A 21,379-nucleotide genomic window follows, 5' to 3' on the forward strand; every position below is an offset into this window, starting at 1 on the left:
ATCACTTTTGCAAATGCAGATGTCAACACCTTCTGCTACATTTATCCTTGTTGGTATTTAAATCCAAATGGAAGGTTTACTTTCTTTCATTTGTGTTCCTGAAGAGCCAGTGTATATGACGTATTACCTGGATAACAACCAAACCAATCCCTACCTGAAGTGGAAGGAACTAGGAAGCCCTGACTTTCCCTCCCCAGAGCAGTTCCAGCAAATCAGGGATGCTGAGGTATGACCATGTATTTGCTTGAAGTGTTGTATGGCCAAAGAGGTTGTTAATTGATTAATTACAGATAAAGAGACAAGGCATCAGCTCAGGTAGTCAAATGTTTTTCCTTAGTCCACAGTCATGTGTTTCTCCTATGCATTTGGAAATGGACTTGCAGCCATGCAGAGAAGTGTATCTCACAGACAATTGGTAGCTCACAGACAATTGGTAGCTCCTCCTTGTGCCTCTCAGTGGCTCCTGGAATTTCCCCTCGTCCTCACCAATTATGATTTCACCCCAGAGGGGACAGAGGAATAAGTTCTTAGGTGTCCCCCCTCACTGAGAAAAGCCATGCCCACATTACTTACTGTGTATAAAAATATGTGAGTGGCAGATAATTTTAGGTCATTCTCTCATAGCATTCGGACCCGTGGGTTAAAATAAAGGAGAACACCTTTACCAACTCAGTGCTCACAGACAGTAATTGCCTTCCGACTTTGGTGTACAGTAGTACTGTGTCATCTCTTCCCAATCACTATAAACCCCTATTGCTAAGGCCTATGGGATCCTATAGGAGCCATAAGGTCTTCCTTTGGCAAGACAGCAAAAAGGCTTTAGATCCTTTTGGCCGTCTTGTGAAACCTCATCTGAGTGGCTGTTGCAGCTAGCAATAACTTTCAGTGCACACTGGAGATCTACAGCAAAGAGGTGGGGCAGTTTGTAAAGACCTTAGAGCCTGAAAGGCAAGCCTGAGAGGTTACTTAAACCAGCAGACTGCAGCTAAAGGGCATTGTGGCCTAGTATTTTGTGGGATTGGACATAAGCTGTGTGTTTTGTGAAGGGATGGAATAGAGCCAAAATAGAAAAGAGTCTCTTAGGTTGAAGAACTTTGATGGTTATAAACCATGTATCAGCAAATATTTACAACTCTACCAGAATTTTTTTACAACCCCCAAGTAAATGCACAGTCATTTTACACTGATGTAACAGTTAGATATTGCATTCTGTAATGTAATAATGGAAGATTATTCACAAGTCCTGTCTTTGAATCCACAGGACCCAGTGGCAACAGGCCCCTTCGCTTTTCCTGAAGGTGGCATCCTGACGCTGAAGCAAGACTTCCCCGTTCCCTCAGTCTTTTTCATCCACATCTGTGCAAGACCCAGTTCTGTACCTGATCAAGTATGTGTGTTCTACCAACAGACTTGCCAAATTAGAAACTGCTTCCTTCTTCAAATCTCATTAAGCATTTGGGCCTATTATTTATTAAAAGTACCACAGTACACTTAGTAAATAAACAGTTCTCTCCTTTGATAAGAAGCCTATCCGAGGCATAATTCAAGATAAAGCATTCCACAGCAAGTGATAGGAGCCATCACTGAGATAAAAGCACGTTTACCAATGGTAGGAAAGTAATAATGCAGCAATACAGTCTCTGCTTTAAACTTATGTCATGTGCTACCAGGCTTGACAACAGTTCTCCAGTTAATAATTCATAGCTAAAAATGAAGTGAAATCATGCCTGTCCTAGATTAGGTATCTGTATCTGCTTGTTCAGTCCCAAGATAACCATGCTCATAGTGGTGCACAGAGCCTCTGAAGGTCTTCTGCAAGGTCTAGAGGTTGGAGACTTGTAGTCTACAAAGCTGCAGAGCTATAAATTTTGTTTTTTAATCCAAGTCTCAATGGAAAGAATCAAAGGAAAATCTCAGTAAGGTAGGATGAGGACAGAACATCTAGCCTTACTGATTGGTTTGTACAGCTTTCTGATATGGAAATTTGTCTTTGGACAGGTGACTGGTGTTCGTTTCATCCCTCTCACAAAAGGACAGGTTGTTGTGTTGTGGGACGATGGTTGTGTAAATTCAAAGTAAGTGCCTTTTAAAATACAATGGGTATAACCAACACATGACTCGCTAAGTTGCCACCAGTCCTTCAGAGTGAAACAAGTTTACTCATTAATGACCACTTGTTCCTTGAGAGATGCTACAGTACATTTGCATGACAAAATGAACTGTATAACCCCCGTGTATTTACAGGAAGTAATTCTGACTAATTTATTGTCTGAGCAAGAGGATCTGCATGCTGCTCACCAGCATCCAATGACATTTTTGAGGGACTTTCCTTCAGCATAGCACACAGGAAGATTCATGACAAAAACTGTTTTACTAACAGGTGCTTAGGTAGAATTATCCATAAGTCTAAGTCTATAGGTTGGAAGAGAAAACCTCCAGTTCCTTGCTCCAGCAAGCTATACTGGAGTAGAAACTTTCTGTAGCCGAACTATCCAAAGCGGTCCAATATACATCCAGAGTTCCTCATGAAGCACTGATAGAGCTTCTTTTCAAGTCAGACTTCATCTTTGATAACCCCTGGTCTGGGAGTGAAAAATGCTTACCAGTTTATGATGCCACAAGTACCCCATATTGCAAGTCAGGCTGGATTTTCTTCTGTGGCCTGTTGGAGCTGTGATTCCTCCTAAAATACACAATTCATGCCATCCTGCATTTTATAGCAGTGAGTCAACTGAATATTTCCTATTTTTGGTGTTTGTTATTATGTCTCTGAGATTAAGATTTGGTAATTCACTGCACTATCGGTTGTGTTTACCAGCTCATCTGGTTTTCTTTTCTAGATGTATAAAGACATTTGAAGTGCAGTTCTCACCAGATGGAAAAGCCTACCGGCGGATTAATGCCAAAGACACAATATTCACTCTCTGGGTCTACAGTCCAGGTAAGGCCAAAACACATATACCACATAATTTTTCATGTTAATAACTCCACTGATAAATGTGTGAAACTCCACTTAGTAAGTACTGAAAACACGTAACTTGCTAGTGACATACATTCCCATCACAAATAAGAGCATGTCCCTTCCTTTAAGGGCCACATTCTTTGTGAAATCCATATTGTCAAGGACAGGCATTTATTGAAAAATAGTCATGAGGACATTATAATAAACATTGCTACAAGTAAACTCTTGTCACAGAAACCAAAGTCACCCAGACAAGGGCCTTTGCAAGCTCCCTGGGAGGCAAAGCAGCTCCTTTGTCTCTGCTGTTACTGGTGTAGAGGCATGCAAAAATGAGAACAAAAAAAATTGCTCCACATGATCAGAGCTTGGTATTGTGCTGATCCTGGCATTGTACTTTTGGTAGTTCACTCAAACCAAGACAATGCTGAGGTTTGGGCTCAGTCCCATAGATATTGGTCATGAGTTAGCCTGAGAGTGTGGCAAATACAGTTTGTACAGTCCTCTTGGTGTAGGGTGGTAGGAGCAAACAGCCTTGGTAACATTTGCTTAGTACCATTGAGTCTTGAGGTGTTTAACTACCAGACTTGGCAACACACAAGCAAGTATGAGGTCACATCCACCTTTCTTGCAGGGCTTGACTGTCATACATTTATCATGTTCTGAGCTGCAGCAGCAGAAGCTTGCACATCTGCACTCCTCCTGGTCATCTGTTCCTGTTCTTATACCTGTTTACGGTTTGACAGGCTTAAGCCACTGAAGCCCCCAGTTTGTAAAAACAGAAGAGGTCCTTCTGTAGGACAGTTTGTTTTAGCTGTCTGAATACCTAACCAAGGAGAGAATCCTGTCTTTGCTGTTTCCTAGAGCTTTCTTTTTAGACCTGACTAGCTGCCTAAGTTTTAGAGGTTTCACATTAGGGGGAAGTAAGGTTCATCTTTGTCAGCAGGCAAAGCTACTCCTCATGACTGTGGTCGTATCTCCTGAAGTACAGCCTACATGTAGTGCAGACATACCCAGATGAAGAAGGCTGAAAGAAGGCTGTAATGTTTTCTTTGTTGTTATCTCATTTGTTTGTTTGGGTTTTTTAACCGTAAGTGGTCTAATTCTTAATGTGATTCTGCCAAACAAGAAATACTAATAAGCACTGATCAGAGCTGTGTGAAACACTGACAGACCTTACCTCAAAGTGATACTAGTAAGTTGCAATTCAGAGAAGCTTCTTCCAGAAACACAAGCTCATCTTAGCCTGAGAAAGGCTTTAGCAGTGGGCACAGAATAAAATTCAGAGCTATTATTGCAACATAAAGGCTGCACAAGTAGCCAGGAACTGTAAATCATGGCCAAGGAAAATCTCTGAGATTAGAATTCATTATCATCTAGTGCTGCCCATCTGGGAAACCTACCAGATTTACTTGCTTGTTTCAAACATTAGAAAGAAGGAGTTCTTGAAAAAGTCCCCCATCTCTGCAACCGTTATTGCTACGTACATATTTCTTACTCATTATTCCTAGCCTTCTTTTTTTTCCTTTAAGAAAAGAAAACATAAAATACTAAATCACACCTAAAAGTCAAGTAAATAGATTAGGAAAACAAACAAACAAACAAACAACAACAAACATTTATATCGTTTGTGAAGTGAAAGTGTCTGCTAGTGAAGGCTGTGTTCTTCGAACTGGATCAAGGATGAAAACCAGGAGAGCTGCAGAACAGCAACTCACATACCTTTGGAGTAAGTCGTCCTGCCACCGGAGCAGAGGGTTTTCAGTCAGCCTGCATACTTCTTGTTCTGCTTCTTTGTTGATCCTGTCTGCATATAACCTGTCACAAAGGCAGAATAATAGGCAGAATTCAAGTCAGAGTCGGAAAAAAAGGAAATTAGTAGATATGTCCTAGCCTCCTTCCAAAGGAAATGCTGGGAAAGCAATCCACTACTCACAAATCCTGATAAGAAGACAAGGAGGTACATGGTGCAAATGAAAAGGAAAAAAAAAAGGGGCTAGTGTTTGGTCCTGAGGAATTTATAATCATTTTTAGTTAGGCAGGTACAGACACACTTACGTAGGGTGCAGGACTGAATTCACTGCTTCTCCACGCCATTCCACACACCTACATTTTACAGACACCCTCCAAGCACCAGTGGTGTCAGCCTTTCACAGTGACCATCTCTAACCTTTTAATTTGCAGGAAGCTCAGTCTCCGGCTTTTACAGAGTGCGTGCCATTGACTACTGGGGGAAGGCTGGCCTGTCCTCTGTTCCTGTGGAGTATGTTGAAGCTCTCAAGTGACTCCGAAGACTGGTGCCTGGTTTGTTGACCGAGTGGTGTATGCTCCGTGCAGATGACAACTCCCCAGAAAAAGTAAACTCCTCCCAAGCTTAGGAGGGAGTATTGAAAGGACCTGATGAAGCAAGTTGGGAATGCAAGTTGGAAGCAACTGCCCCCGTTAACTCTTCAAAGTCAGCATTATCAAACAGCCACAACTGACAACCCAGCTTGTACAATTATAGGATGGGGATTTGGTTTTCTAACTAGGAATTATGGAAATAAATTTTTGTTATTCTCTATTTTTCACTGAGCTAATGCCCAGGACAATCTAAGATTTGCTAAGCCTTAAACTGCTGCAGGAGCTGTATCATCAGTGTGCTGTATGAGTGAGGATGGCAGCAAAGGCACAAGGAGGACTTGTCTGAGAGTGAACTGCCTGTTTCAGCTGCCTGGCTGCCTTGACATAACAGAGTGATGGAAGGGCACAAAGCAACCGGACAGCCACATCCCAGTCATGAAGTGGAGGGTCGCTTTTTCCCCACCAGTTAATCATAGATGGTCCAGTGTACTATTTCAGAGCACTTCCCCTGTCTTCAGGTGTATGAGGTTCTTCACCCTCTCACAGAGGGATGTCCATGCAGCTGTTTTTGCATTTGTGGCTGTTACTTGCATTCCAGAGCTATTCCTGTCACACCAGCAGAAGGAGACACAAGAAGCTCTAGTCTCCAAACCAGATTGCCTCTTACACTCTGTGCTTTTGTCCAAGTCACTCAGTCACACCGTGGAGGCCTGTGTGGTTGTACAAGCCTGTCAGCCACTGCCTTTTAATGGTGAAGGCTCTAGCCCTCAAAACCTCTCTTGCTATCACCTAGCCAAGCTTTCTATATCCCTTCAGGTAACATTTCTCCCCAACATGCTTCCTTTGTGGAGTTTCGTGCTTAGACTGTAAGGGAGCTGAGGCTTGGCTTTGGATGGCCAGGAAAGTTAAAATTCTAGTTAGTCCTTTTGTGTTTTCATATTACACCCCAGCACATGCTTGGATTTAACTACTACCAGCTGGGAAGCTAATCAAGAACAGTTTGAGTTTCTATGTTTCTTGAAGCATGTGCACAAGTGTGTCACTGCCTCAGATGAGCTACAGAACACCTCTGGCTGTCCTTGCAAATGCCAAACACTTTATGTAACAGCAAAGTTCCCTGAAGTTGCAGGGATGTTTTTTTATTCATCCTGCTTCACAACTGGCGCAGTTTGAACTGTGCCTTTAAAATGCTTGTAGAAGGAAGGATAATGCCAGTGAAAACAGCTGGAGTGTTTTCCATAAGAGGAGCAACTTTGTCACACAAACAACTCCCCTACTGCTCTCTTTGCTGACATCAGCCACCTAACCAGCATAACAACAAAGCCTGCATGTTTGATGAAACATTCAGGTCACAGACAAAAAAAATAAGGAGAGAGCTAAACTATTTTGGATGGCTTCACACTTACAGCACAGAAAAGAAACATATAGAAAAAGTTGGTGTATGTCAGATGAAGCTTCATATCTCCTTACTTCCTAGTTACTTGTTCATGTGCTTATATTGAAAGTTAGCCTTAAAGATGCATCTGGTTTCAGAAATCAGATGAAATATTTCTTGCCTTACTGAAGTTTTACTAAGGCATGATTGCCATGCCTTAGGAAAATCCTAATCTGCCAACTCCTTACCTGTAAAGGTTTGTATAGAACAGAATAAGGACATCGGAGCGTAATTGATAACTTTCTCTGTTTCAGAAAAGAGTTAGTGAGAAATTCCACCTAGATGAAGATAGTAAACATTAAAGTTGTTATAACTACATCTAAGTGATAAATCAGGAGATACAGCCAAATAAATTCAGCAGCTAAGACATACTGTTTTTCCAGTATGAAGAGGAACTACACAGAAAACAACCCTTAGAAATAATCAAGTATTGGTCTGTAAGAGATTTCAGCACATCTGAAGTAGGGGAGGATACAGAAGCTTGCGAGGACAGTTAACCCTGTTAGGATGTCATATTTGTGTAGTCTTCTGCTTCACAATCTTCCCACACTGGTTAGCAGAATATAGCAGTAGTTTTCAAACCAAGGACCATGCACTACTTGAAGAAATTTTATCTGCAAGGGCGTACCTAAGCATATTCTAGATGCAAATAAAAACTAGTCACTTAGGATGCAGTCCAGCCACTTTGAAAATCTGTCAATAGCTCCTGCTTCTAGGGTTTCTGCGTTAAGCATCAGCCAAAGGGTGGATGCCACAGTGCTTTTTCAAGTATTTTGCTGGCAATGGCAAACGTGCATGGAAAACAGAGCTGACCAGAAATAGTGCACTGACTGTTCAGAAACATGATTTGAATATTCAGCAAGATTTATTTACATTTTCTTCTTTGCTGCTTTGATATGAATTTACTACTTTCAGCAATGAGCAAGTCTAAAAATCTGCATCAGAAGAGAGAATTTGGTATTTCAAAACTGGTGATTGTTTCCAGCAAACAACGTATAGAAGTTTTGGGCCTCTTTGGTCTTTTTTGTAATATAAGGTCTACAAAATATCCTACCTAGTACTTGAAACTTGAGTTTTCTATAACCATCCGTCAACTGATTCAGTCTCAGGGAGCTTTCAATATTGTTTGCTTAATCCTTCAACTCTGCCATCTTCTCCTTTACTGGGGCAGCAATCAGCTCCCCCTCACACATTCAGCTTTTAGAAGTGCTGGATGTGCCTAGCAGTAAGTGGAAGTAACACGTGTTTGGTGGTTCTGTACAACCAGAACAAAGGCAAGACTGCAGAGCACTTAGGTATGTCTCTTGCTGACCAACCAATACAAGAAACACTAATTGCAACTGCAAAATTAGATTGTTTGTCTGCTTTTCAACAAACAAAAGCTTCTGAGATTGTTTTGCAACTATTTGTTAAAGTGAACACAAAGGGAAAACACTTTCAGAGGGATATTTTGTTGTGTATATATTGGACATGTTACCGTGTTTTTAGCTACACAGTAAGACCAGTTTTTAATCTTTGACATGAATCCTGTAAAAACAGGACGTGATCATTGTGTTCTGGAAACTGCTCAGAACTCTTACGTCGACCACTTAATCATGTGAATTAAAGCCTCGGTTCTCAGGGTATAAGAGCCTGAGTGGTGCAAGTTCCAGCCCTATATAGAAATGAAGCATGAAGGGAGTGTGGCCATAAAAAGTTTCAAGGCTGAAGCAGGACCTTAAATGCACAGATTGCCTCAGTTATCACAGCTTGGGACACTTATTCAAGCCCAAAGGAAAACTGGTCTAACACAGCGTGATACCCTAGCATCAGATCTCAGGACTTGCAGTGTCCTTGCTGGGAGGAGGTGCACTGGCATGTGAAGGGCAAGATCCTTGCAGTGTCCCTCCTGCTGTTGCACAGTCATAGCCTTTCTGCCAGCACCAAAGGACCTTCTGAGGACAAAACAACAGCTCTTTTCATTCGTAAACAGCTTTTTCTTTTCTCTTGTTAGTAGAAAGTCTGTGCAGAATGGGAAATATGACTTGGGATTTATATGCATGCTTACAACTTCTAGAATCACCACTATCTTTCTGCATCTGTGGAGGCACAATCTCGTGTGACAGAGGAGGGATTTCACTGCCTAATTTATGGACTGACTATTCCTAGCACACTGAGGATGTGCTTGGTCCTGCATCTGGATTGGGCTTACTGTAACTCCCATCTGCCTTGGTCAAACAACTGCTATAACTCAGACAATTAAAATCCCACTCCCCTAGGACTGGTAGTTTTGGTCTGAATGTCTTGGCCAAAGGTCAGGCTCTTTCACCTAGGGGCTGGTGCTGTCTAATCAGCTGTGATACAAGTCCGAAGTTCACAGAACTCCACCCCAATACTTCCTCACGGGATGAGGTGGGCAAGTGGTGAACACTCAATCGATTCACCAACCTTGCACTTAGTTCAGCACAACAGGTTAATTCTCTTTCGACACTTGATAGTCTCAATCTGTGTGGTTTTCCTTTTGCATTGTGCGCTGCTCCTCTGCTTCTGTCCTTAGAACTACCACTATGTGGTAGTTCAATATCTTGCTTCCCTTCAAGATAGCTATTCTATACCCGAAGAGTGAGGAACACCTCTATCCCGTAGTCTTTCTGCTAGCTGACAAGCTTAGGAGTCCTGCCTGGGAAAAGCAAGCTTGAGAGACCTCCCAGCAACCTGAGGATAACATATCTGTCCCTGGGGAAGTCTTTAGTTAGTGTTTTATATGCTTCCAACGGATACAGTGGATAGTCTTTGGTTGCTGTAGATAAGATTTTGCATGTTGCAGAAGCTGTTCAGTGGTGTGGTGCTCTGAAGCTCTTCATTCAATATAAACATTTTAACTTGTACCTTAAGAAGGCTTCAAGAGCTGGGGCTGCCCAGCTTCGTATTCCCTCTGTCCTCGTGTGGCTGGCAAGCTGCAGGGTTCAGCGTGGTGTTAGGTGTGTTCTGGTCTGTCAGTTTTATTCATAGGAAATATTCAGAGTAAATTTGATTGTACTACAAGTTGTGGAAACTCTTTGTCAAAAATGCTGACTCAGGTTACCCTTTTTCCACAAGGAGCTCTCTAGATGTTATTCTTTTGGTTCCCTCTACCTATTAAATTCTTACCCACAAAGCCTGCCAGTGCTACATATTTCAGTTCTGTACCTCTCACGTACTGGAGACTAGATTAGGAAATTACAGTTTATGCCATTTAGTAGCTGCTCATTTAAAGCAATGGCCCAGCGCCGCTGAAAGGAACATTTTGTTTTACTGCACTCTAGAGTCAGGGTCTAATAAGAAGTGCTCGAAGAGCATTCAGGTGTACCACAACTAACCCTAAGACATTACCAGGCGGCAAGGATCACTTGTCAGTCTCACTTCAGAGGTGATGATCAAGAGGATTTCTTCACAATCTGGATGGAAATGTTGTTGGAAGAGGTATGATGTATGTGACAGCCCTGCGGGCACCCACAAGGTCCCTCATTTGGGACCTCTACCCAGGTACCCTGTGCCCGAGGGCCACAAGCCCACTTCAGCTCAGCTGAGCCCAGGCCCAGGCCCCTGGGGAGCCTGGTTGCTGGTAGCTCTGCCTCTAACCATCCTCCAGTCCTGCTTCTGGCTGGAGCCACATCGCGGGCATGCCTCGGCGCTGCCCCAAGCCCTACCCTGAGCCTCACTGCCCTCATGCACTGGGTGGGCTTCTGAGGTGAACCCCACAGCTGCTGCGTGCATGGTGCAGGGCAGGGACGCTGCCCGGGCTGCACTGGGGCCACCCTTGGCTTCTGGCTCTCCTTCCAGGGGGCCAGCCCCGCTCCTCCTGCTCCCCACCAGCATACAGCAGAAAGCAGCTACACAGGCGGGTTTTTAAAAAACATTTATTGACAAATGCCACTTGAAAATTCAGACACCAATACTGTATTGCACAGAGTTTACGAAATCCCCAATATTTTCATGTGTTTTTCGGAAAAACACACTAGAATTTATTTAATTAGCTGAGTGGCAACTTCAAGACCAAGGGGTCTGGTTTCTGTGCTTAAGGATAGAATCAGAAGAGTGCTTTTAGCAGGCCCCTGCAAAGAAAGAAAAGGAAACATCAGTCCATGTAAGTAAATTTACAAAGTGCTGTAAAGTCCTTTTTGTCTTAGGTGAAACTAGCTACCACATTCCTAGGGTACTGCTGATTCATAGTAAAAGATGAGGATAAATTGTGTTATTCTGTGCCTGTCATCCCAGCCTTTGCCAATACAAGATGGCCATGAATTTTTGGCCTGACTTGGGTTTATCCAGGCAAGGCCTTGTGCGTGCAAATGGTGTGGGCGCTAAGCTGCCAACGAGTAGAGACATTCCTGCCTCCAGCATAGCCCTGGAAACTTATCTGCTCACATCAGGAACAGCAGATGAGCTAGAAGATGACCTTCCACAGCTCCAGAAAAAAAAAGTGTCCTCAAAGTAGGCTCTAGGCATGCTTTGTTTGCATGTATGTGCAGCAAGTGCTGACTTCTACCGCCAGCAGTCAGAACCAGAACTGCTGCTCACAGCCCCTGATCTCTGCTATTTGGACAGCACACCTGAAGTAAGATGCTGTTATTTGGGTGGCCAAGCCAAACATGTCCAAGTCCGGCTGTTGCACCCCAACCTATCTGTTAGTAAAACAAAGAGCTGATCTTCCTTTGGTAATGTGCCAGCATCAGCACACAGGATTCCTACAGGGGGGGAAATTAAGGCTGCAGAACAGGCTCTCTCCCTGCCACGGGCTTGGCTTTTTGCAGCTATTTTCTTATTAGATGTAGATATAAGGTTAAGAGGTTGCCAAATTAACATAACTTGGCCTGCTGCGGTTCTGCTGCATTTACAGCAGACGCAGTCACCTCCCCTACAAGCTGCCCGTGGGGGCATTTCAGCGCGTGTGTGGAGCAGCTCGAGGTACCTGACTGAAGCACAGGCTGGAACTGGCCAGACATGCAGATCTCCTCCTGCTTCTGGCGCACAATGCGCTGGATGGCAGGGGGCAGGCCACGGGGGTTGCGGGAGAAGATGAGGGAGTAGCCGTCATCACAGGAGCCGTCCTCCTTCAGGCTGCGGCAGGCATAGGTGATGGCGTAGTTGTCATAGTCGGTGTCAATCACCCAGTAGTTGTCCCCTGAAACACCAGAGAATGGGTGTCACCGTGGGCAAAACAGACCAAAGGTGGTGTGGGCCATCCAGCAGAGGGGCCTCACTTTGTCACAGGGCAGGGGCAGCCTCCCCACGCATCCAGAGCCACCCCCTTTAAATCCCTTTAAGTTTCTTGCCCGGCTGCACTCTGAGCTCAAATGTTTTTCCTGCTCGTGTGCTGAAACGCACTGGTGCAGGCAACAGTTTGCTACAGGCCAGCCCAGGGAGGAGGCAGGAGGAGTTCACTCACCGCCGCTGGACAGGTAGCTCGCCAGGCCCTGGTATGTCATGTACATCTTTGCTGGAGTGGTTGGATCTGGCACGGTGTACTGAGCGGCCATGTCAGCACAGATCACCCAGAACCTGCAACGAGATTGAGATCGGGGGGAATGAAGGCAAAACCCACCAGCGGGGTGCACCCCGCCGGGGACTGGGCAAGCAGCAGGATGGGCTCAGCACTACAGCCTAGGCATGTTGTTAATGCAAAGTCACTGCTTGTCATGAAGTGCAGCGTGGGTTTGATCCCACCAGTGCCAGTGCCTTGCTCCCGCCTCCCCTCCCCTCTGCAGTGCCACCACGATGTGCCTGGGGCCAGACTGGGACCCTCCTGCAGCCCAGCAGGCTTCTGACCACCCGTTTGTGCGCAAGCAGACAGCCACCGAGCAGGATGATGGATGTTTTTTGACTCCCTGCTGGCAGCAGCTTGCAGAATGAGCTGATCTGCTTCAGGGCTCCTTTGGGAACATGGTGGAGGCTCCCTCCTTACCCAGTCCTCCTTCTACCAGCACAGGGGTGCCTGGTATATACACAGAAACAAGTGCAGCCTCTCTGCTGTCCAAACCAGTCAAAAGCCTTCACACAGGCTATGAGGACCCTGTACCTTCCTGAAGAGCCAGTCTTTTTGTTTCCTCTAATGAATCTCGTTTGCACTTGCTCGGAATATCACCCCTGCATGGTATGGCAAGTGTCACCTGGGTTTGTGAAGCAATGGGAGGATTTTCATTTGCGTTCTAACAAGGGGCGTGCTTCCTTTTTGCCCTGCCTTTAAAGTAAATATCTGGCAGCCTTGAGATCCCACCTGGTTCCTGAAGAGTCCTTTCAGGACTCTTCCCACTCAAATATCAAATATATGTTTCCCTGCCTCAAATATCCTGGAGTGCTGTGCTCATAAAATAAAACTAAGGTTTGCAGCCACCTATTATTCATGCCCCTATTATTCATGCAGCTAGGCAGTTTTTGGTTGTTAATGCAGAACAGAAGTAGCGCTAGCCTGTTGGAGACTCCAGATTGTCTTTTCCTTACCCAGAAAGCTATTTAATCCCTTTGCCTGCTGTAATCCCTTATAGAAACTATAACTGACAAACGAAACTCTTAAGCTTCCTTCCATCTGTCTATTCAGGAATTGCAGAGCTATTCAAGAGTTAACTGAGTGTTTTCCTCAGAAGTCCATCCAAAACTGTGTTGAAAACTCCACAAGAGCAATGCTTAATCACGCTCATTTCCATCCCCTGAACCTCTCAGTGAAATCAAAGCTGTGGTGCACTTATCCACCTGCAGTATTTGCTAGCTCTTCTCTCAGATGCAATTTACTTACCTAACTGCTCCGTATTCAAGATTTTACTTTATAATTGAACTGGCAGTTACGCAGTAGTTTTGTGATGGACCCAGACCAGAAGCAGGGTGAGAACCAGCCCAGACTCAAAAGTATAACCTCAAAAGTTGACTGAGCGTTCCGTTTTGACAAAGATAACCCAGTCATGTTGTGCACTTATCCCCACCTCTCGTACCTCATGACAGCCGCTAGAGCTGAAAGAAAAGAAAGCTCACCCAAAAAGCTTCACTCGGCCCTTGGAAGAAGCTGTCATTGTGCCATCTTCCTCAACGGTGTATTCAGCAGAGATGTTGTCCTGGAGGAAAAGACCTTCTGGATCCTTCTTGGCCAGGGCATACCATTTCCCTGCATACTAATGTGGAAGGTTATTACTATCTGAATTAGCCACCACAGCAAGATTAGCAAAAAAACATTTCTGTAAACACTGTGCCCTTCTAACTACCCATTGCCTGGCCTGTGGAGAAGGTCTGAGATTGGGTAGGTATGTCCCATACAGGTCCTGCTCTGCGGTGTGGTAAACCCTTGCCTCTGTGCCCTAAGGAACGGATCTAGCAGCTCTGCATTTCAGTATCCACTTCTTCTATCGCTTGAGACAAGCCTGGCACAGCAACCCAACTCTGAAAGCTTCTCCCACCCTGAAACGCCTGCCGTGAGTCAGGCCAGTTCTCTGTTCCCATTCAAACCCTGGCTTTTCCATGGAAGATGCCAATGATGGCACTAAAATGCAGCCACAGACATTAGCTACACCCTGCTTGAGCCACTCTGGTGGCTGCCAGGGGCCAAAGCTGATCTCTGACAGTTCAAAGGGTCTACCCAGTGAGGCAGAAAATACATGTACTATGAAGAGAAAAGGATGTACTGGGGACACCAGCAGCTGGGAGGGAATGAAATGAGATTAAGAAGAAAATTCCCAGGGGAAAAAAAAAAAAAAAAGGTTCCCTGAAAATATAAAGGCAATACCTAGTAAAATGAAAAGAATATATAAATAGGTCAGTGACAGCCATGAATGCCCTCAAGAGCTAATATTATGAGTAGAAATACTGGGGAAAGCAGAAATTAGCTGTGTTAAGTTTGACTCTTCAGTAAAAGTACCAAAATTTGGCAAGTTACATGCTGAGGTCTGGAATAGCATGTGTAATTCCTAATTACAAAGCCCTCAGAAGAACTTAATTTTTTAAAAACCCTCTCCAGATGTGGTTGTCTTTAAAACAAAAGTCCTGTGCACAGGATACCCAGCCAGCCAAATTTTCAGCTTGCTGCGACTCCCACGAATGGCCTGCAGTGGACGCAGCTCCCCCAGGGTACCTGTCTGGACTTTGTCTCTGATAGGGATCTAAACTGTTTCATCCCCGTGACTGCTCAAAATCAAAATCTCTCCTGAATTTCAGCTAGCAGAAGATTATGTCTAATAGTGTGACATCCCTGACCTGTGAGGCCAGTTTTACCACAGTGTTCAGGAGGTAAATCAGTAGCAAGATGAGCAAACTGTAGAAGCAATGTTCGAGACACAGCATGCAAAAGAAGTTAACTTCTTGGTGAGGAACCCCTTTAGATTAACATAACCCATGACTTGTAAAACCAGTTTATACAGATAAATTTCTTCACATATACTCTATGTACTGGATGAAGTAACCAAAATTACCCTTTTTGGATCAAAATTGTCCTTCACAGCGAAAGACTCCACTGCGCAGGTCTGAGCTAGGCTATATTCGATGGTGGAGAGGATCGATGCCAGGAAAACATACTGTGCGTATTTCATTCTGCAAGACAAAAGCAAACATCCAGAGTTTTATTTCATGCAGTAAATGTGGATAGTTAATGCTGTGCCTACAGGTACATTCTCCACGTTTTACAACTAGTTTCCTTCCACACTGAGTAGAGTACTACCTTCTGCCTGAGAAGCTTGGTCATTGTGGAGCCTGACTCCAGACAAATCTGAGCTTTTGCAGCAATTACTTTGCAATAAAATTTTGCTTGACAGTAGTAGCACAGCAGATTATGACATTTTTATATTATGAATCAAGCCAGACACTGGGTAAGGTTGTTAGGAATTGAAAGAAATTTGAAATTTGTTGATTTTTTATATTGAGAACTATAATAATATTTTGATGTGCTGGCATAGCATAGCATAGCATAGGTTGGAAGGATGCTATTTCTTAGTGAGTGCCCACGTCACTGAGAAACTAGCAGAGCTGTGTTTATGATCGGCTCTTGTCACTACATCAAGCTTCTCATAACAAAATACACCTTAGTATTATTTAACCTTACACAATTTTCTCTACAAACATAACAAATAATACTCAGTTTCTGGATGCTTGATCTGCCATTGCAGGACAGCCACCAGATGGCTATGGTTGTATTCACATCCCAGGGTATTCTATTTTCATTTTTACCCCAGCATATTTTTTTCTCCCAGCCTTTGGGAAGAAAGAGCATATACACTCTTGCAGAGTACTTGACCCTGAGTACCTTTTCTGATGCAAAAAATAAAACACGGTTACCTGAATCTTGTCTTCGACATCCAAGCTGAGCTACCAACTCAAGACTTCCAAACACCCAAGCAGCTACTCTGTTCCCAGCTGCTGCCACACGAGCTACACCTTGCTACCACAAGAGATGCTAATCTGGCCCACTTCTGCTGAAGAGAGACGTACCTGTCAGGTAGAGATGCTGGAGATCCCCGAGACTACTCTGCACCAGTCTTTGGGCTGCAGTCAGCAGGAGAGTTTTGTGTCAATTGCCCTCCAGCTGCCTTTAAATAATTAATCTGCAAAGTCACTAATTGGTTATTTTTGCTCGTGTGCCTGAATAAAACGCTTAATCTGGATAATCCATTATGTAAAAACCAGCTGTAATCCTCACACTGGTGGGTCTGACTGCTATACTAATACAAACACGGCTTTTACATAATGGAAAAAGCTGCCCAGAAAGCTAATAACTTTGCTGATGTGATTGTACCACACCTTTGTCTCATTGAAGTCTTTCTGCTTCTTACACGTGTTGGGAGAATAATCGGAAACTCATGGACCATACATGCCCATCTGCAGAGGCATGTGTTCATGTTTAACTGCTTCCACAGGGCAGATAGATCATTAGCACTTCCAATATCTGCATCATCAAATGAAGGTGATCCCTGCTAGACAGATATTATGCATTATCTGCTGAAAACAGACAAAAACAAACAAACAAACATAAGGAGTGCAAAAATAAAGATTTTTGCCTTCAGATTCTCATCAAAGCCTTGGAATGCCCAGTACATCTGTGCAGTGAAACATCTTCACACACATTCTTCCCAACTTGCCAACATTCCCAGTTACATAAATGACATAAATGTTACAGCCCTCTCCTTCCCATGATGCTCTTTCTAGTTGCTTTCCATGGGGATGCAATAAGGAACAAAGGGAAAAATAATAAAATATAGAATAGAATAGAATAGAATAGAATTATAAAATAAAATAAAATAAAATAAAATAAAATAAAATAAAATAAAATAAAATAAAATAAAATAAAATAAAATAAAATAAAATAAACAAAGAATGCAGAAATGGCTAGGCTAGGAAAAAAAATGTTAGTAAACACTGCCTGCCATTCTTTCAATTTCCCAAAATCATCAGAAAATTTCCCCAACTGCACAGGCTCTCCACGTACTCTTCCTACCCAGGGTCACCTGGATAGAGATTGAAAACTTCAGACACTCACTTAGGAGTTGCCATCACTGGTGGCTACTTCTCCCACTGGGCTGATGGGTGCCACGAAGCCTTGGACATCCTCACTGGGGATGACTGTAGTTCAGACAACTTGTTAAGGGTTGCCCATTATGTGGGAAAGGCAGTGCCAGCTTGCTGCCAGGGGAAACTTTGTTCTGGCCTTTGTGCGGCTTCCACTTCCACCTTAGATGGAGACAATGATACTTTGCATCTGCCGTCTGGTGGAGTGACTGAGCGTGTGCCTTGCTTCTCCAAGTGAGCAGAATGAAATTGTCTTTCAGAGGCTGCTTTGCATGTGGACCCTTCACAAGCACGTCCTACATAAAAAAGCAGAAGCTTGCTTTATGTTTTTGTTAAAAACAAGAGACTGGATTAAACAAAAATTGGCTTTGGAGCCAATCATAGCCAGTGATATGGTAGGGAAAGAAAGCAGAGGAGTACTCCATGGCTAGGAGTACACCCTGGCCCTTGGGTGGTGAAGACCTTGTGCAGAAGCGTTTGGTGGGACATCGCCTTCACATCTCCAAACACCACCAACCAGGTCTGCACTTGATCCCCACCCCAGATATGCACATGCAGGGTATTGGCAGCTGCCAATAAAATGTCTGCAGGAGCTACCAAAATGCTGTCTGCAGAATTTCCTGTCACTACAGGCAATCGCCCTTCCCACAGAATGGTGACAAAGTTATTGTCTCCTGAAAATGAGATCGGGAGGCCGTGTGGTGAGCTGTGAAGCAGAACACGGTGGTGCTGAAATTGCCTCAAAGGCATCCTGGGCAAGTTGACAGGGGGGTGACCCTCTGGAGGCTGGTGGGTACCCAAAACCTGATGCTGGTTTTGGGTACCCACCAGGTGGGAAGGGGAGAGCTGATGGAGCACTTGGGGGTGGTCAGCTTTATGAGCGATGGTCCCTTCTTCTCCCTTTGGTTGTTTGCGTCTGGGCTTATCCAGGGCCACCGGGACCTGGAGATGTGGGGAGATGACACATGCCCAGCTGCTGCAGCATGACCTGGGCAATGTGGATCCACCTTGTCCTGCCTGGACCCTTGGCCTGTTTTTCTAGAAAGATGCCAAATGGCTGTTTGCCGGGCTAATCCTTCAGCTGCATCTGTCCGCTCGCCATATGCACTGTGCCCCGGGGATCAGCGGGGTCCCTGGAGGGATTGCGCAGGGCTGGCAGCCTCCAGCACTGAGTGTGAAGGTAACCAGCTCTCTTAATTCAGGCACAGCTTGTTACCTGCGGCCTCGTGCACACGCCGTGCTGCCCAGCCTCAGTTTCCCTGGGACACGCTCCTCGTCTTCACATCTTGTTCACCAGCAGCGCTTGCTGCATTTAGGAGTGGAAGGAAGATCGAGCGAGTGCTTGAAATGCTTGGCCACTTTCAGAGTGACAGGAGGAGTAGGTTCATGGACTGCTTTACGTCGAGTGCCCACCAGCTTTTCCGAGGAACTTACCCTGAAACATCTGAGCGCAGAACTGTTCTTGTCCACCCCGAAGTGGTGAGTTGAGAGGGAATGAACTACAGCATTTTCTGTAAATTAGAAGGGCTTTAAAACACTTACCACTTCATCTGTTTCCAACAAAACAGATTAGTTTATGTCCCTGTGAGACATAGGTGACACTTGAAGCCATGCTTAGGTGACCACTTAATCCCCTGGAGATTATAGACATGCTAATAATAGCTAATCACAGCACAAGATTTTGGTTGGTGACCATAACATCTGTCACTCCATTATTTGCTGTTTGGAGAAAGAAGGAAACAAAATCAAACTAAACTTCATTTTTACAGCATTATGGTAGTTCATGCTGGGCATAGGAAAAAAAATATTAAAAGAGGAGAAAGACATCTAAGTATGATCCCAGGCCTGTTAGATCTGATGTAACATGAGAAGGATCTTATAAAGACAGAGGTACTCTGGAGGGTCTGGTATCAGTGAAAATATCCAAGAGCCTATTCCAGACCTGCTCACCAAAACTATCTGTTTGTTTGCTTGTTTGATTTTTCATGTAAGAGGTGCTTAGGCAAAATAAAACACATGTCCAGTCTACTGGACTCAGCCCAAGAGTTGACAGTAGTTTGAAATGCCTGCAGTAAAACTGGAGTGCAGGTGAGATGATTACTGTCATCTTCTGCCCTATCCTATGAAATACAGAAGCAGCAGTTTGGGTTTTTCTATCCCTAGCAGCCCCCCTTCTTATACCTTATTATTGGAATAAGCATTGGGTAAACTGCTCTAGGAATTACTGCAATTGCACTGCTGGCTCAGATTTAGCAACATGTGCTAGCTCAGCAGCCGATGGCACAGCCTGAGATCTCTAAATAGCCTCCTGCATCAGGCCTTAAGTTTCCTGCTGTCCAGCAGGCAATCGAGTTGTGGGCTTGTTTACCAACAAGCTGGAGAACAGCTTTATGCAGGTGCATTTTGAGTTGCCCTCGACAGAGTCAGTAGTGGCTATTCTCCTGCAAGGTGTGAGGATTTCCTGCTGTAGCTTCAGCTCCCGTTCATGTTGTTACAGATTCGGGGCTTCCTGCTGGGGTGTCACACACCTCTTGTCTGCACCCATATCCCCACCCCAGGTCTGCCAAGCCCTGAGAGGGCAGCGATAGCCTGCCCTGCTGCCTCACCCAGGCAGGAGGCAGGAGAAATGAGGCTTCCCTGTGGCAGCAGAACACGCAGAGGCCATTGCCTGGGGACTTCTCGGTTTCTGTGACTTCTGCTCAGAAATGCTGATCTTTTCCTACAAAGACAGCGGTGCAATATCAATGACGGGAAAATCACCTGAAGTTTGTTCCTCTGTGATTCAAGGGTAAGGTTCTTGGGTGTGTTACATTGTTAGATAAAAAAGGCAGCATAAATCACTGCCTTATGACTCTTAAGGCGCCATTTAAATACCTCGCTGCTTCAAATGACATAAACTGAAAGGCACCTTTTCCCCTTCTGGAGTATGATAATGGCATTCTTGCTAAACATGTTGATTGGTAGTTTATAGACCAGGGGCTTGTTTGCTGCTCTGAACATGACACAGCCCAGGCAGAGACAGAATCACACATCCCAGGCAGAGACAGAATCACACATCCCCCCAGCTGGCAAGCAAGAACAGAGGGCACAGAGGAGCCAAGGGGTCTCAGCTCCCCTGCTGCGATGGGTGCTTGGCCCTGGGGCTGTCCTCCTCCGTCCTTCCTGTCCCCTTTGCTCTGCATCCCTGGGCTGCAAGGGGTGAAGGGAAGGCATTATGCCCTACCACCATTCCTTGCATACCACTAACCAAAAAGGTATAACTTGAATTTCAAAGCCACGCAGGGACATTTGCTTTTTCCTTGCAGCTAGTGCAAACTTCTTGTGACCTTAGAGGGGCCATTTCTCTTAGACCTGCAGCCAGCAGGCAGATGAGACCCAAATGCTTGTCTGCTCACTTTCCAAGGCTGCATTGCAGTTGATGTTGTATTCAACATAATCATTAGAGTTCTTCCCTCTAATTGCACTGCCTTGCTGCAACAGGCCTGGTTGGACTTTTCTCACTTTACATTTTCTCAAGCTTTAAGAGCACAGTCTCACTGGTGGTTTCATCAGGGACAATGTGGAGGGCTTGGCCTCTGTCAAAAAAGTTACTGCCTCTGTCCCAAGCCCCTCAGCCTTGGCAGCACCGAGTGAATACAGAGATGGCTAAATCTCTCCTGAACTGGGATGTGAACATGCAGGGATCTTCTGACCAAAGGAGCAGATCAGTTTTCGTGCCATCACCTGTTTTCTTCACAGCTGTGTGGAAGATGGAAGCAGCTTGATCAATAAAGCTGCTGGATTCCACTCCAAGTCATGACAGTTCCCCTCATGGCCTCTTGCTGCTCAGAACCAAGAGACCATCCAAGCCCAGAGCAAAAACTCGATGAAAAAGACATTTTTGACCACCAAATAAAGGAGTTGATACATGTTTTATTATTTTTATTTTATATTATATTATAGATTTACTACTACTGAACTGGGCTATTTGCATATGTTGGCAGATTTATCCATTTCAGTTGCAGCACCTGTTTAAAGCCACAACATTTGTATTTTTATGTCACTGCCCCAGCTCCTGGATCATGGAGGGCACCCACTACAGCCCTGCACTTTCAGGGTGGATGAGGAGGATGGCATCTGCAAACAGAAGGGGAATTAAGCTGTCT

General features: G+C 44.6%; 3 protein-coding genes across 6 annotated transcripts in view; 1 reads left to right on the forward strand and 2 right to left on the reverse strand.

Annotated features, from left to right (window-relative positions):
• Positions 1-5,254, reverse strand: part of SLC26A1 (solute carrier family 26 member 1) — a 39,695-nt gene extending 34,441 nt beyond the window's left edge. The window contains exons 1-2 of the mRNA XM_038170759.2: positions 5,130-5,254; positions 4,682-4,777 (exon numbers count right to left, since the gene is read on the reverse strand). The gene's annotated coding sequence lies outside the window, so the exon portion shown is untranslated. The remainder of the gene's footprint in view (positions 1-4,681; positions 4,778-5,129) is intronic.
• IDUA (alpha-L-iduronidase) overlaps positions 1-5,522 on the forward strand; it is a 46,794-nt gene extending 41,272 nt beyond the window's left edge. For all 3 annotated transcript variants that reach the window (XM_027446441.3, XM_038170761.2, XM_027446442.3), the window contains 5 exons: positions 105-226; positions 1,262-1,387; positions 1,999-2,075; positions 2,841-2,941; positions 5,144-5,522. In XM_027446441.3, the coding sequence (XP_027302242.3) occupies positions 105-226; positions 1,262-1,387; positions 1,999-2,075; positions 2,841-2,941; positions 5,144-5,244 (527 nt within the window). In that variant the 3' untranslated portion in view covers positions 5,245-5,522. The remainder of the gene's footprint in view (positions 1-104; positions 227-1,261; positions 1,388-1,998; positions 2,076-2,840; positions 2,942-5,143) is intronic.
• A 5,077-nt stretch (positions 5,523-10,599) lies between these two features.
• Positions 10,600-16,887, reverse strand: LOC101792315 (purpurin). Of its 2 annotated transcripts, none has more exons than XM_021272089.4 (6): positions 16,161-16,887; positions 15,149-15,266; positions 13,722-13,858; positions 12,145-12,257; positions 11,668-11,880; positions 10,600-10,810 (listed from the first exon to the last, which is right to left on the reverse strand). In XM_021272089.4, the coding sequence occupies exons 2-6, from the start codon at positions 15,263-15,265 to the stop codon at positions 10,800-10,802; spliced, it is 591 nt and encodes a 196-aa protein (XP_021127764.2). In that variant the 5' UTR covers position 15,266; positions 16,161-16,887; the 3' UTR covers positions 10,600-10,799. The 2 variants fall into 2 exon arrangements, with proteins under 2 accessions (XP_021127764.2, XP_071887175.1); XM_072031074.1 differs by lacking the exon at positions 16,161-16,887 and adding an exon at positions 16,008-16,142.
• Positions 16,888-21,379: the final 4,492 nt, after the last annotated feature.

Source organism: Anas platyrhynchos, chromosome Z (assembly GCF_047663525.1).
Source record: "Anas platyrhynchos isolate ZD024472 breed Pekin duck chromosome Z, IASCAAS_PekinDuck_T2T, whole genome shotgun sequence".
Lineage (NCBI taxonomy): Eukaryota > Metazoa > Chordata > Aves > Anseriformes > Anatidae > Anas > Anas platyrhynchos.

Coding starts and splice junctions, on each gene's coding strand:
- LOC101792315 (XM_072031074.1), bottom strand. CDS start 16,027: ATGTCGAAGACAAGATTCAG. Junction 13,859..15,148: donor ACAATTTTGATCCAAAAAGG/GTAATTTTGGTT, acceptor CTTCCACATTAG/TATGCAGGGAAATGGTATGC. Junction 11,881..12,144: donor GAGCTACCTGTCCAGCGGCG/GTGAGTGAACTC, acceptor CTGGTGTTTCAG/GGGACAACTACTGGGTGATT.